Raw genomic sequence first — 14,701 nt, 5'->3', positions numbered from 1 at the left:
AGGTGGTGGAAGATTGGGTGAAGGGATGAAGCCATCCCACCCACGTGAAGCAGCTCCCAAACACTCACCATCACCCTGTACAGGCAGTGGCTGTGAGGCACTCAAGTGGGAGTTGAGGAGCATCCCTAACCATTGCCCTTCTCCCTGCCCTGTGGAACATGTGTTACTCCTTGTTCTCCAATTCGCCTGAAGGCCAAGCAAAGAGCTGTGGCTGTGTTGGTATCATGGGTGAAGCCCAATCAACCTGGGGGATTAGAACTCATTGGGGTTTATTGGTGCCATGAGGTCAGCTCCAGCAGTGTCTAGCCTTTTATGTATGTGAGTGTCATGGTCTGTCCCTCCCATCACCTCCCTGTTCCTCAGGACACGTATGAGCCGCAGTGTCCCCAGTGTGGAGGGATATAATTGTCTCGCATCTCCACGTGTGTCATGATTTGTGCTGGCTTTATTGCATGAATATCTGACGCTTCCACCTCCGCCCCCTGCCTGATGCTGCAGCCTGTCTGGGACAGGTATAAAAGGGCTGAGGGCTTTGCAGCCCTCTATCCTGCTTCCTCCGCTTGTCTCTAAACAGATCACCTGGGTAAGTCGTGCTCTTGGAGGCTTCTCGGGGCTCTCTCCCTGCCTCCATCAATACAGCCTCTCCCCAGACACTTGCCTAACTCTGCCTGCCCTTTGCAGTACTCCTTGCCTACGTGGAAGATGTCCTGCTCCAGCCTGTGTGCCCCTGTGTGCGGGGTGGCTGCCCCGGCCCCGCTGGCTGACAGCGCCAACGAGCCCTGCGTGCGGCAGTGCCCCGACTCCACCGTGGTGATCCAGCCCCCGGCCACGGTGCTCACCTTGCCCGGGCCCATCCTCAGCTCCTTCCCTCAGCACGCCGTGGTCGGCTCGGCGGGAGTCCCGGCTGTTGCAGGGGGCTTTGGCGGCACTTTTGGAGGCCGTGGTGCCTTTGGGGGCTATGGAGGCCTTGGGGGTTATGGTGGCCTTTTGGGCTATGGAGGCCTTGGGGGTTACGGAGGCCTTGGCGGCTATGGGGGCTATGGAGCCTTTGGGAGCTGCGGATACGGTGGCTGGCGTCGGAGCCACAGGTACCTCAGTGGCAACTGCGGGCCCTGCTAAGCCCACCACTGGCTCCTGCCCCTGATGAAGGACAACTCTGGAGCTGCCCTGGAACCTTCCCAACGTTCATTGCCAGGAAAGGCTCCCCTTCATCATCACTCGTCTCCACTGACTGGGGGCCTTGTGTCTACATGGGCCCCAGATTCTTCCTTCTCCTGCTCTAACTGAGCTTTGCTTCAGGACTTGCTGCCCCGTGACGATGTAGCCCACAGCTGTCTGCCTATTTCTGCATCGTGACTGCTTCTGCCGCCATCTGCAAGGAGTCAGGGGCTGCCACGTGCCAGGGGCTGCCTTTCTGCCATCTCCCTTCTCCCCTAGACCTGCAATAAAAGCTTTGTTTTGCCACATTCTTGATCCTGTCTTTTCTATGACCCTTAATGCATTTGCTCCTTGCTGTGAGCCCATGCAGGCCCCCAGGGTCCATTCCTGAGAGCTGCAATCCTGGGGCATTCTCAGAGGCCCTCAGGAACTCCCTCACCTCTACGGCCATGACCATCAGAAGATGACCTTGATGGTCAGAGCAGCCGTCAGTGAAGGGTCACCACAGTGGGGCCACACACAGAACCATCACCAACCACTGCTCCCTCAGCGCTCACACCATCTCACCCTCATCCTGGGCAATTAACAGCTACAGCCCAAGATGAGAGGTTGGTAACGAAAAGCACTTCTTGTCTACTCTGGCAGCTCCCTAGGGGCTTCCTGAAGGCCTTGGACTTTTATGTCTCTGGGAACTGTCACAGCCTCCCCAACGGCAAAGACCTGGTTAGAGCCACCTGAGAGGCCACTGGGCAGAGGAGGGAGGCTGAGGGACCCCACCAGCCTTTACTCCAGCCCCTCCAGTTTCCCTTCCTCCCACATCTGCATGGAGCACTGGCAGGCTTTTCCCCACCACTGGGCTAGAAGCTCTTTCCTGTATACACAGCTTGCCTACCTGTAGCTGGGGGACACAGCTCTGGCCAAGTAGGACAGCAGTGCTCCACACAGCTCCATGCTGCAGACATGCTGCCAGGCCTTGGCTGCCCTTCCTCACACACCAGCACACAAAGCAACCTGCATGGCCAGGTCCCCAGAACACCTGGCCATAACAGCTGTGATGAGGCACACCGGCTGCCTCCCACCACTCTGCCCTCACCCAGCATGCACGGGATGCTATGTGAGGCAGCACCCAGTGGTTGGCTGGCGGCCCTCGCACTGGAGGCTGGGGAGTTGTGTGGATGGGCAGAAATGCCAATTTTCCCTTCCCCTGCCTTGAGAATTATGGGTGATGCATGTTCTCTTGAGCCCCCACCACTGACCAACATGCTGCCCCGCTCCTCTTCTTGATTTCCCTTGCAGGAACAGTCTCAAAGAAAGACCACTGTGCAGAGCCAGGATCACACGATCAGAAGACACTTAGGGAATGAAGGGACATGAGGCGGGTACAGACACGCACCATCTACTCAAGGCCTTTGTGTTTCCTGGCTCTGGATGGCTGTGATGTGTTCACGGCCATGTGGAGGACCTTGGGCAGACTTGGTTGTGTCTCCTTCACCCCTTCCCAGTGCCACCACCTGCAGCTGTGCACATGCGCACAGTCAGCAGGTGGCAGCAGCCCTGACCATGCAGTGGCCATCTCTCTGTCTCCCCAGACCTCCACAGCTGACCATAGAAAAGGCAATATAAAGAGGTCAAACATGCTGTGGTGGCTGTGCAAGATGGCTGTTGCTTTTTCATGTTCTCAAAATAGGATTGGGTACTCATTGCCATTCTACCCGGTGAGAGAAGGGAGGAGGTTCAGGGGCCTGTCCTCTACAAGACCCACTGGGGCCTCTGCTTCAGTCGTGATGCCCTGTCCCAGCTGCACAAAGAATCATAGAATCATAGAGTATCTCGAGTTGGAAAGGACCCAGAAGGATCATCAAGTCCAAAACCTGACACCGCACAGGTCTTCCCAAAATTTTAGACCATGTGACTAAGTGCACAGTCCAATTCCTTCATAAATTCAGACAGGCTCGGTGCAGTGACTAATTCACTGGGGAGCCTGTTCCAGTGTGCGACCACCCTCGTGGTGAAGAACGTCTTCCTGATGTGCAAGCTAAACCTCCCCTGCTTCAGCTTAACGTGCAGGAGCAAGGGTCCCAGTAGCAGAGGCAGGAGTGCAGCCAGCAGCCCAACTGCCCTGGCTCTGAGTTTTGGGGGAAGTCTGGAAGAAGAACGATGAAGAAATACCATGGGTCAAGAATGTGGTGCAACAGTGCTTTTATTAAAAGTCCATGGGAGCAGGAAGTTGACAGAAGGGCAGCCCCTGGGCAGAGGCATCCATCAGCTCCTTGGAAAAGGCACAGAGGAGGTGACCAGTAACCATGCTACATGAACAGGAGGAAGATACTGTGCTGCCTGTCACGGGGCAGCAAGTCCTGAAAAGAATCTCAATTGGGGCAGGTAAAAGTCAGAATTGGGCCGCATGCAGGCACGAGGCCTCCAAGCTCTGGAGACAGGTGACGCCAAAGGGGAGCTTTTCCTGCTGGTGTCATGTCGGGACGTTCCAGGGCAGCTGAGGAGCTCTCCTTGATTCAGGGGCTGGAGCCTAGAGGTGGGCTTAGCAGGGCCCGCAGTTGCCACTGAGGTACCTGAGGCCCCGACGCGAGCCGCCATATCCACAGCTTCCAAAGGCTCCATAGCCCCCATAGCCGCCAAGGCCTCCATAACCCCCAAGGCCTCCATAGCCCAAAAGGCCACCATAACCCCCAAGGCCTCCATAGCCCCCAAAGGCACCACGGCCTCCAAAAGTGCCGCCAAAGCCCCCTGCAACAGCCGGGACTCCCGCCGAGCCGACCACGGCGTGCTGAGGGAAGGAGCTGAGGATGGGCCCGGGCAAGGTGAGCACCGTGGCCGGGGGCTGGATCACCACGGTGGAGTCGGGGCACTGCCGCACGCAGGGCTCGTTGGCGCTGTCAGCCAGCGGGGCCGGGGCAGCCACCCCGCACACAGGGGCACACAGGCTGGAGCAGGACATCTTCCACGTAGGCAAGGAGTACTGCAAAGGGCAGGCAGAGTTAGGCAAGGGTCTGGGGAGAGGCTGTATTGATGGAGGCAGGGAGAGAGCCCCGAGAAGCCTCCAAGAGCACGACTTACCCAGGTGATCTGTTTAGAGACAAGCGGAGGAAGCAGGATAGAGGGCTGCAAAGCCCTCAGCCCTTTTATACCTGTCTCAGAGAGCCCCTGGCATCAAACATAGGTGAAGCCCCAGATATTCCTGCAATGTTGCCAGCATGAATCATGACAAATGTGGAGATGCGAGGCAATTATATTCCTCCCCATCGGGGACACCGAAACGCAAACATGCCCTCAGGAACAGGAGGTCATGGGAGGAACAGACCATGACACGCAACTACATCAAAGGCCAGCTGCTTTTTAAACTGACCTCATGGCACCAATAAACCCTGATTTCTTCCTAATCCCAAACTTTGTCTATGTAGAAGTGTCATGGGCAATTTGTTGAAGAAGTGCCTTTTTATCTCTGTGCACAACCAGCATACCTGTCATTACCTCCCTTTTATGGGCTGGTAAACAGAGGTGGTGGAAGATTGGGTGAAGGGATGAAGCCATCCCACCCACGTGAAGCAGCTCCCAAACACTCACCATCACCCTGTACAGGCAGTGGCTGTGAGGCACTCAAGTGGGAGTTGAGGAGCATCCCTAACCATTGCCCTTCTCCCTGCCCTGTGGAACATGTGTTACTCCTTGTTCTCCAATTCGCCTGAAGGCCAAGCAAAGAGCTGTGGCTGTGTTGGTATCATGGGTGAAGCCCAATCAACCTGGGGGATTAGAACTCATTGGGGTTTATTGGTGCCATGAGGTCAGCTCCAGCAGTGTCTAGCCTTTTATGTATGTGAGTGTCATGGTCTGTCCCTCCCATCACCTCCCTGTTCCTCAGGACACGTATGAGCCGCAGTGTCCCCAGTGTGGAGGGATATAATTGTCTCGCATCTCCACGTGTGTCATGATTTGTGCTGGCTTTATTGCATGAATATCTGACGCTTCCACCTCCGCCCCCTGCCTGATGCTGCAGCCTGTCTGGGACAGGTATAAAAGGGCTGAGGGCTTTGCAGCCCTCTATCCTGCTTCCTCCGCTTGTCTCTAAACAGATCACCTGGGTAAGTCGTGCTCTTGGAGGCTTCTCGGGGCTCTCTCCCTGCCTCCATCAATACAGCCTCTCCCCAGACACTTGCCTAACTCTGCCTGCCCTTTGCAGTACTCCTTGCCTACGTGGAAGATGTCCTGCTCCAGCCTGTGTGCCCCTGTGTGCGGGGTGGCTGCCCCGGCCCCGCTGGCTGACAGCGCCAACGAGCCCTGCGTGCGGCAGTGCCCCGACTCCACTGTGGTGATCCAGCCCCCGGCCACGGTGCTCACCTTGCCCGGGCCCATCCTCAGCTCCTTCCCTCAGCACGCCGTGGTCGGCTCGGCAGGAGTCCCGGCTGTTGCAGGGGGCTTTGGCGGCACTTTTGGAGGCCGTGGTGCCTTTGGGGGCTATGGAGGCCTTGGGGGTTATGGTGGCCTTTTGGGCTATGGAGGCCTTGGGGGTTACGGAGGCCTTGGCGGCTATGGGGGCTATGGAGCCTTTGGGAGCTGCGGATACGGTGGCTGGCGTCGGAGCCACAGGTACCTCAGTGGCAACTGCGGGCCCTGCTAAGCCCACCACTGGCTCCTGCCCCTGATGAAGGACAACTCTGGAGCTGCCCTGGAACCTTCCCAACGTTCATTGCCAGGAAAGGCTCCCCTTCATCATCACTCGTCTCCACTGACTGGGGGCCTTGTGTCTACATGGGCCCCAGATTCTTCCTTCTCCTGCTCTAACTGAGCTTTGCTTCAGGACTTGCTGCCCCGTGACGATGTAGCCCACAGCTGTCTGCCTATTTCTGCATCGTGACTGCTTCTGCCGCCATCTGCAAGGAGTCAGGGGCTGCCACGTGCCAGGGGCTGCCTTTCTGCCATCTCCCTTCTCCCCTAGACCTGCAATAAAAGCTTTGTTTTGCCACATTCTTGATCCTGTCTTTTCTATGACCCTTAATGCATTTGCTCCTTGCTGTGAGCCCATGCAGGCCCCCAGGGTCCATTCCTGAGAGCTGCAATCCTGGGGCATTCTCAGAGGCCCTCAGGAACTCCCTCACCTCTACGGCCATGACCATCAGAAGATGACCTTGATGGTCAGAGCAGCCGTCAGTGAAGGGTCACCACAGTGGGGCCACACACAGAACCATCACCAACCACTGCTCCCTCAGCGCTCACACCATCTCACCCTCATCCTGGGCAATTAACAGCTACAGCCCAAGATGAGAGGTTGGTAACGAAAAGCACTTCTTGTCTACTCTGGCAGCTCCCTAGGGGCTTCCTGAAGGCCTTGGACTTTTATGTCTCTGGGAACTGTCACAGCCTCCCCAACGGCAAAGACCTGGTTAGAGCCACCTGAGAGGCCACTGGGCAGAGGAGAGAGGCTGAGGGACCCCACCAGCCTTTACTCCAGCCCCTCCAGTTTCCCTTCCTCCCACATCTGCATGGAGCACTGGCAGGCTTTTCCCCACCACTGGGCTAGAAGCTCTTTCCTGTATACACAGCTTGCCTACCTGTAGCTGGGGGACACAGCTCTGGCCAAGTAGGACAGCAGTGCTCCACACAGCTCCATGCTGCAGACATGCTGCCAGGCCTTGGCTGCCCTTCCTCACACACCAGCACACAAAGCAACCTGCATGGCCAGGTCCCCAGAACACCTGGCCATAACAGCTGTGATGAGGCACACCGGCTGCCTCCCACCACTCTGCCCTCACCCAGCATGCACGGGATGCTATGTGAGGCAGCACCCAGTGGTTGGCTGGCGGCCCTTGCACTGGAGGCTGGGGAGTTGTGTGGATGGGCAGAAATGCCAATTTTCCCTTCCCCTGCCTTGAGAATTATGGGTGATGCATGTTCTCTTGAGCCCCCACCACTGACCAACATGCTGCCCCGCTCCTCTTCTTGATTTCCCTTGCAGGAACAGTCTCAAAGAAAGACCACTGTGCAGAGCCAGGATCACACGATCAGAAGACACTTAGGGAATGAAGGGACATGAGGCGGGTACAGACACGCACCATCTACTCAAGGCCTTTGTGTTTCCTGGCTCTGGATGGCTGTGATGTGTTCACGGCCATGTGGAGGACCTTGGGCAGACTTGGTTGTGTCTCCTTCACCCCTTCCCAGTGCCACCACCTGCAGCTGTGCACATGCGCACAGTCAGCAGGTGGCAGCAGCCCTGACCATGCAGTGGCCATCTCTCTGTCTCCCCAGACCTCCACGGCTGACCATAGAAAAGGCAATATAAAGAGGTCAAACATGCTGTGGTGGCTGTGCAAGATGGCTGTTGCTTTTTCATGTTCTCAAAATAGGATTGGGTACTCATTGCCATTCTACCCGGTGAGAGAAGGGAGGAGGTTCAGGGGCCTGTCCTCTACAAGACCCACTGGGGCCTCTGCTTCAGTCGTAATGCCCTGTCCCAGCTGCACAAAGAATCATAGAATCATAGAGTATCTCGAGTTGGAAAGGACCCATAAGGATCATCAAGTCCAAAACCTGACACCGCACAGGTCTTCCCAAAATTTTAGACCATGTGACTAAGTGCACAGTCCAATTCCTTCATAAATTCAGACAGGCTCGGTGCAGTGACTAATTCACTGGGGAGCCTGTTCCAGTGTGCGACCACCCTCGTGGTGAAGAACGTCTTCCTGATGTGCAAGCTAAACCTCCCCTGCTTCAGCTTAACGTGCAGGAGCAAGGGTCCCAGTAGCAGAGGCAGGAGTGCAGCCAGCAGCCCAACTGCCCTGGCTCTGAGTTTTGGGGGAAGTCTGGAAGAAGAACGATGAAGAAATACCATGGGTCAAGAATGTGGTGCAACAGTGCTTTTATTAAAAGTCCATGGGAGCAGGAAGTTGACAGAAGGGCAGCCCCTGGGCAGAGGCATCCATCAGCTCCTTGGAAAAGGCACAGAGGAGGTGACCAGTAACCATGCTACATGAACAGGAGGAAGATACTGTGCTGCCTGTCACGGGGCAGCAAGTCCTGAAAAGAATCTCAATTGGGGCAGGTAAAAGTCAGAATTGGGCCGCATGCAGGCACGAGGCCTCCAAGCTCTGGAGACAGGTGACGCCAAAGGGGAGCTTTTCCTGCTGGTGTCATGTCGGGACGTTCCAGGGCAGCTGAGGAGCTCTCCTTGTTCAGGGGCTGGAGCCAGAGGTGGGCTTAGCAGGGCCCGCAGTTGCCACTGAGGTACCTGAGGCCCCGACGCGAGCCGCCATATCCACAGCTTCCAAAGGCTCCATAGCCCCCATAGCCGCCAAGGCCTCCATAACCCCCAAGGCCTCCATAGCCCAAAAGGCCACCATAACCCCCAAGGCCTCCATAGCCCCCAAAGGCACCACGGCCTCCAAAAGTGCCGCCAAAGCCCCCTGCAACAGCCGGGACTCCCGCCGAGCCGACCACGGCGTGCTGAGGGAAGGAGCTGAGGATGGGCCCGGGCAAGGTGAGCACCGTGGCCGGGGGCTGGATCACCACGGTGGAGTCGGGGCACTGCCGCACGCAGGGCTCGTTGGCGCTGTCAGCCAGCGGGGCCGGGGCAGCCACCCCGCACACAGGGGCACACAGGCTGGAGCAGGACATCTTCCACGTAGGCAAGGAGTACTGCAAAGGGCAGGCAGAGTTAGGCAAGGGTCTGGGGAGAGGCTGTATTGATGGAGGCAGGGAGAGAGCCCCGAGAAGCCTCCAAGAGCACGACTTACCCAGGTGATCTGTTTAGAGACAAGCGGAGGAAGCAGGATAGAGGGCTGCAAAGCCCTCAGCCCTTTTATACCTGTCTCAGAGAGCCCCTGGCATCAAACATAGGTGAAAGCCCCAGATATTCCTGCAATGTTGCCAGCATGAATCATGACAAATGTGGAGATGCGAGGCAATTATATTCCTCCCCATCGGGGACACCGAAACGCAAACATGCCCTCAGGAACAGGAGGTCATGGGAGGAACAGACCATGACACGCAACTACATCAAAGGCCAGCTGCTTTTTAAACTGACCTCATGGCACCAATAAACCCTGATTTCTTCCTAATCCCAAACTTTGTCTATGTAGAAGTGTCATGGGCAATTTGTTGAAGAAGTGCCTTTTTATCTCTGTGCACAACCAGCATACCTGTCATTACCTCCCTTTTATGGGCTGGTAAACAGAGGTGGTGGAAGATTGGGTGAAGGGATGAAGCCATCCCACCCACGTGAAGCAGCTCCCAAACACTCACCATCACCCTGTACAGGCAGTGGCTGTGAGGCACTCAAGTGGGAGTTGAGGAGCATCCCTAACCATTGCCCTTCTCCCTGCCCTGTGGAACATGTGTTACTCCTTGTTCTCCAATTCGCCTGAAGGCCAAGCAAAGAGCTGTGGCTGTGTTGGTATCATGGGTGAAGCCCAATCAACCTGGGGGATTAGAACTCATTGGGGTTTATTGGTGCCATGAGGTCAGCTCCAGCAGTGTCTAGCCTTTTATGTATGTGAGTGTCATGGTCTGTCCCTCCCATCACCTCCCTGTTCCTCAGGACACGTATGAGCCGCAGTGTCCCCAGTGTGGAGGGATATAATTGTCTCGCATCTCCACGTGTGTCATGATTTGTGCTGGCTTTATTGCATGAATATCTGACGCTTCCACCTCCGCCCCCTGCCTGATGCTGCAGCCTGTCTGGGACAGGTATAAAAGGGCTGAGGGCTTTGCAGCCCTCTATCCTGCTTCCTCCGCTTGTCTCTAAACAGATCACCTGGGTAAGTCGTGCTCTTGGAGGCTTCTCGGGGCTCTCTCCCTGCCTCCATCAATACAGCCTCTCCCCAGACACTTGCCTAACTCTGCCTGCCCTTTGCAGTACTCCTTGCCTACGTGGAAGATGTCCTGCTCCAGCCTGTGTGCCCCTGTGTGCGGGGTGGCTGCCCCGGCCCCGCTGGCTGACAGCGCCAACGAGCCCTGCGTGCGGCAGTGCCCCGACTCCACTGTGGTGATCCAGCCCCCGGCCACGGTGCTCACCTTGCCCGGGCCCATCCTCAGCTCCTTCCCTCAGCACGCCGTGGTCGGCTCGGCAGGAGTCCCGGCTGTTGCAGGGGGCTTTGGCGGCACTTTTGGAGGCCGTGGTGCCTTTGGGGGCTATGGAGGCCTTGGGGGTTATGGTGGCCTTTTGGGCTATGGAGGCCTTGGGGGTTACGGAGGCCTTGGCGGCTATGGGGGCTATGGAGCCTTTGGGAGCTGCGGATACGGTGGCTGGCGTCGGAGCCACAGGTACCTCAGTGGCAACTGCGGGCCCTGCTAAGCCCACCACTGGCTCCTGCCCCTGATGAAGGACAACTCTGGAGCTGCCCTGGAACCTTCCCAACGTTCATTGCCAGGAAAGGCTCCCCTTCATCATCACTCGTCTCCACTGACTGGGGGCCTTGTGTCTACATGGGCCCCAGATTCTTCCTTCTCCTGCTCTAACTGAGCTTTGCTTCAGGACTTGCTGCCCCGTGACGATGTAGCCCACAGCTGTCTGCCTATTTCTGCATCGTGACTGCTTCTGCCGCCATCTGCAAGGAGTCAGGGGCTGCCACGTGCCAGGGGCTGCCTTTCTGCCATCTCCCTTCTCCCCTAGACCTGCAATAAAAGCTTTGTTTTGCCACATTCTTGATCCTGTCTTTTCTATGACCCTTAATGCATTTGCTCCTTGCTGTGAGCCCATGCAGGCCCCCAGGGTCCATTCCTGAGAGCTGCAATCCTGGGGCATTCTCAGAGGCCCTCAGGAACTCCCTCACCTCTACGGCCATGACCATCAGAAGATGACCTTGATGGTCAGAGCAGCCGTCAGTGAAGGGTCACCACAGTGGGGCCACACACAGAACCATCACCAACCACTGCTCCCTCAGCGCTCACACCATCTCACCCTCATCCTGGGCAATTAACAGCTACAGCCCAAGATGAGAGGTTGGTAACGAAAAGCACTTCTTGTCTACTCTGGCAGCTCCCTAGGGGCTTCCTGAAGGCCTTGGACTTTTATGTCTCTGGGAACTGTCACAGCCTCCCCAACGGCAAAGACCTGGTTAGAGCCACCTGAGAGGCCACTGGGCAGAGGAGGGAGGCTGAGGGACCCCACCAGCCTTTACTCCAGCCCCTCCAGTTTCCCTTCCTCCCACATCTGCATGGAGCACTGGCAGGCTTTTCCCCACCACTGGGCTAGAAGCTCTTTCCTGTATACACAGCTTGCCTACCTGTAGCTGGGGGACACAGCTCTGGCCAAGTAGGACAGCAGTGCTCCACACAGCTCCATGCTGCAGACATGCTGCCAGGCCTTGGCTGCCCTTCCTCACACACCAGCACACAAAGCAACCTGCATGGCCAGGTCCCCAGAACACCTGGCCATAACAGCTGTGATGAGGCACACCGGCTGCCTCCCACCACTCTGCCCTCACCCAGCATGCACGGGATGCTATGTGAGGCAGCACCCAGTGGTTGGCTGGCGGCCCTTGCACTGGAGGCTGGGGAGTTGTGTGGATGGGCAGAAATGCCAATTTTCCCTTCCCCTGCCTTGAGAATTATGGGTGATGCATGTTCTCTTGAGCCCCCACCACTGACCAACATGCTGCCCCGCTCCTCTTCTTGATTTCCCTTGCAGGAACAGTCTCAAAGAAAGACCACTGTGCAGAGCCAGGATCACACGATCAGAAGACACTTAGGGAATGAAGGGACATGAGGCGGGTACAGACACGCACCATCTACTCAAGGCCTTTGTGTTTCCTGGCTCTGGATGGCTGTGATGTGTTCACGGCCATGTGGAGGACCTTGGGCAGACTTGGTTGTGTCTCCTTCACCCCTTCCCAGTGCCACCACCTGCAGCTGTGCACATGGGCACAGTCAGCAGGTGGCAGCAGCCCTGACCATGCAGTGGCCATCTCTCTGTCTCCCCAGACCTCCACGGCTGACCATAGAAAAGGCAATATAAAGAGGTCAAACATGCTGTGGTGGCTGTGCAAGATGGCTGTTGCTTTTTCATGTTCTCAAAATAGGATTGGGTACTCATTGCCATTCTACCCGGTGAGAGAAGGGAGGAGGTTCAGGGGCCTGTCCTCTACAAGACCCACTGGGGCCTCTGCTTCAGTCGTGATGCCCTGTCCCAGCTGCACAAAGAATCATAGAATCATAGAGTATCTCGAGTTGGAAAGGACCCATAAGGATCATCAAGTCCAAAACCTGACACCGCACAGGTCTTCCCAAAATTTTAGACCATGTGACTAAGTGCACAGTCCAATTCCTTCATAAATTCAGACAGGCTCGGTGCAGTGACTAATTCACTGGGGAGCCTGTTCCAGTGTGCGACCACCCTCGTGGTGAAGAACGTCTTCCTGATGTGCAAGCTAAACCTCCCCTGCTTCAGCTTAACGTGCAGGAGCAAGGGTCCCAGTAGCAGAGGCAGGAGTGCAGCCAGCAGCCCAACTGCCCTGGCTCTGAGTTTTGGGGGAAGTCTGGAAGAAGAACGATGAAGAAATACCATGGGTCAAGAATGTGGTGCAACAGTGCTTTTATTAAAAGTCCATGGGAGCAGGAAGTTGACAGAAGGGCAGCCCCTGGGCAGAGGCATCCATCAGCTCCTTGGAAAAGGCACAGAGGAGGTGACCAGTAACCATGCTACATGAACAGGAGGAAGATACTGTGCTGCCTGTCACGGGGCAGCAAGTCCTGAAAAGAATCTCAATTGGGGCAGGTAAAAGTCAGAATTGGGCCGCATGCAGGCACGAGGCCTCCAAGCTCTGGAGACAGGTGACGCCAAAGGGGAGCTTTTCCTGCTGGTGTCATGTCGGGACGTTCCAGGGCAGCTGAGGAGCTCTCCTTGTTCAGGGGCTGGAGCCAGAGGTGGGCTTAGCAGGGCCCGCAGTTGCCACTGAGGTACCTGAGGCCCCGACGCGAGCCGCCATATCCACAGCTTCCAAAGGCTCCATAGCCCCCATAGCCGCCAAGGCCTCCATAACCCCCAAGGCCTCCATAGCCCAAAAGGCCACCATAACCCCCAAGGCCTCCATAGCCCCCAAAGGCACCACGGCCTCCAAAAGTGCCGCCAAAGCCCCCTGCAACAGCCGGGACTCCCGCCGAGCCGACCACGGCGTGCTGAGGGAAGGAGCTGAGGATGGGCCCGGGCAAGGTGAGCACCGTGGCCGGGGGCTGGATCACCACGGTGGAGTCGGGGCACTGCCGCACGCAGGGCTCGTTGGCGCTGTCAGCCAGCGGGGCCGGGGCAGCCACCCCGCACACAGGGGCACACAGGCTGGAGCAGGACATCTTCCACGTAGGCAAGGAGTACTGCAAAGGGCAGGCAGAGTTAGGCAAGGGTCTGGGGAGAGGCTGTATTGATGGAGGCAGGGAGAGAGCCCCGAGAAGCCTCCAAGAGCACGACTTACCCAGGTGATCTGTTTAGAGACAAGCGGAGGAAGCAGGATAGAGGGCTGCAAAGCCCTCAGCCCTTTTATACCTGTCTCAGAGAGCCCCTGGCATCAAACATAGGTGAAAGCCCCAGATATTCCTGCAATGTTGCCAGCATGAATCATGACAAATGTGGAGATGCGAGGCAATTATATTCCTCCCCATCGGGGACACCGAAACGCAAACATGCCCTCAGGAACAGGAGGTCATGGGAGGAACAGACCATGACACGCAACTACATCAAAGGCCAGCTGCTTTTTAAACTGACCTCATGGCACCAATAAACCCTGATTTCTTCCTAATCCCAAACTTTGTCTATGTAGAAGTGTCATGGGCAATTTGTTGAAGAAGTGCCTTTTTATCTCTGTGCACAACCAGCATACCTGTCATTACCTCCCTTTTATGGGCTGGTAAACAGAGGTGGTGGAAGATTGGGTGAAGGGATGAAGCCATCCCACCCACGTGAAGCAGCTCCCAAACACTCACCATCACCCTGTACAGGCAGTGGCTGTGAGGCACTCAAGTGGGAGTTGAGGAGCATCCCTAACCATTGCCCTTCTCCCTGCCCTGTGGAACATGTGTTACTCCTTGTTCTCCAATTCGCCTGAAGGCCAAGCAAAGAGCTGTGGCTGTGTTGGTATCATGGGTGAAGCCCAATCAACCTGGGGGATTAGAACTCATTGGGGTTTATTGGTGCCATGAGGTCAGCTCCAGCAGTGTCTAGCCTTTTATGTATGTGAGTGTCATGGTCTGTCCCTCCCATCACCTCCCTGTTCCTCAGGACACGTATGAGCCGCAGTGTCCCCAGTGTGGAGGGATATAATTGTCTCGCATCTCCACGTGTGTCATGATTTGTGCTGGCTTTATTGCATGAATATCTGACGCTTCCACCTCCGCCCCCTGCCTGATGCTGCAGCCTGTCTGGGACAGGTATAAAAGGGCTGAGGGCTTTGCAGCCCTCTATCCTGCTTCCTCCGCTTGTCTCTAAACAGATCACCTGGGTAAGTCGTGCTCTTGGAGGCTTCTCGGGGCTCTCTCCCTGCCTCCATCAATACAGCCTCTCCCCAGACCCTTGCCTAACTCTGCCTGCCCTTTGCAGTACTCC

General features: G+C 56.6%; 6 protein-coding genes across 6 annotated transcripts; 3 read left to right on the top strand and 3 right to left on the bottom strand.

Moving 5' to 3' along the window:
- The first annotated feature begins 702 nt into the window (after nucleotides 1-702).
- LOC116499656 (claw keratin-like) lies at nucleotides 703-1,119 on the top strand. The gene has a single exon (XM_032204455.1). It carries the CDS (start codon nucleotides 703-705, stop codon nucleotides 1,117-1,119), a length of 417 nt encoding a protein of 138 aa, XP_032060346.1.
- A 2,578-nt stretch (nucleotides 1,120-3,697) lies between these two features.
- LOC116499666 (claw keratin-like) lies at nucleotides 3,698-4,114 on the bottom strand. Its single transcript, XM_032204470.1, has one exon. It carries the CDS (start codon nucleotides 4,112-4,114, stop codon nucleotides 3,698-3,700), a length of 417 nt encoding a protein of 138 aa, XP_032060361.1.
- Nucleotides 4,115-5,374: 1,260 nt separating this feature from the next.
- On the top strand, nucleotides 5,375-5,791 carry LOC116499668 (claw keratin-like). Its single transcript, XM_032204472.1, has one exon. The coding sequence runs from the start codon at nucleotides 5,375-5,377 to the stop codon at nucleotides 5,789-5,791; it is 417 nt and encodes a 138-aa protein (XP_032060363.1).
- A 2,576-nt stretch (nucleotides 5,792-8,367) lies between these two features.
- Nucleotides 8,368-8,784, bottom strand: LOC116499667 (claw keratin-like). The gene has a single exon (XM_032204471.1). It carries the CDS (start codon nucleotides 8,782-8,784, stop codon nucleotides 8,368-8,370), a length of 417 nt encoding a protein of 138 aa, XP_032060362.1.
- Nucleotides 8,785-10,045: 1,261 nt separating this feature from the next.
- On the top strand, nucleotides 10,046-10,462 carry LOC116499726 (claw keratin-like). Its single transcript, XM_032204557.1, has one exon. The coding sequence runs from the start codon at nucleotides 10,046-10,048 to the stop codon at nucleotides 10,460-10,462; it is 417 nt and encodes a 138-aa protein (XP_032060448.1).
- A 2,576-nt stretch (nucleotides 10,463-13,038) lies between these two features.
- Nucleotides 13,039-13,455, bottom strand: LOC116499720 (claw keratin-like). The gene has a single exon (XM_032204549.1). The coding sequence runs from the start codon at nucleotides 13,453-13,455 to the stop codon at nucleotides 13,039-13,041; it is 417 nt and encodes a 138-aa protein (XP_032060440.1).
- Nucleotides 13,456-14,701: the final 1,246 nt, after the last annotated feature.

This window comes from Aythya fuligula, chromosome 28 (genome assembly GCF_009819795.1).
Source record: "Aythya fuligula isolate bAytFul2 chromosome 28, bAytFul2.pri, whole genome shotgun sequence".
In the NCBI taxonomy this organism is placed as follows: Eukaryota; Metazoa; Chordata; class Aves; order Anseriformes; family Anatidae; genus Aythya; species Aythya fuligula.
This window is presented reverse-complemented; position numbering and strand designations above follow the sequence as displayed.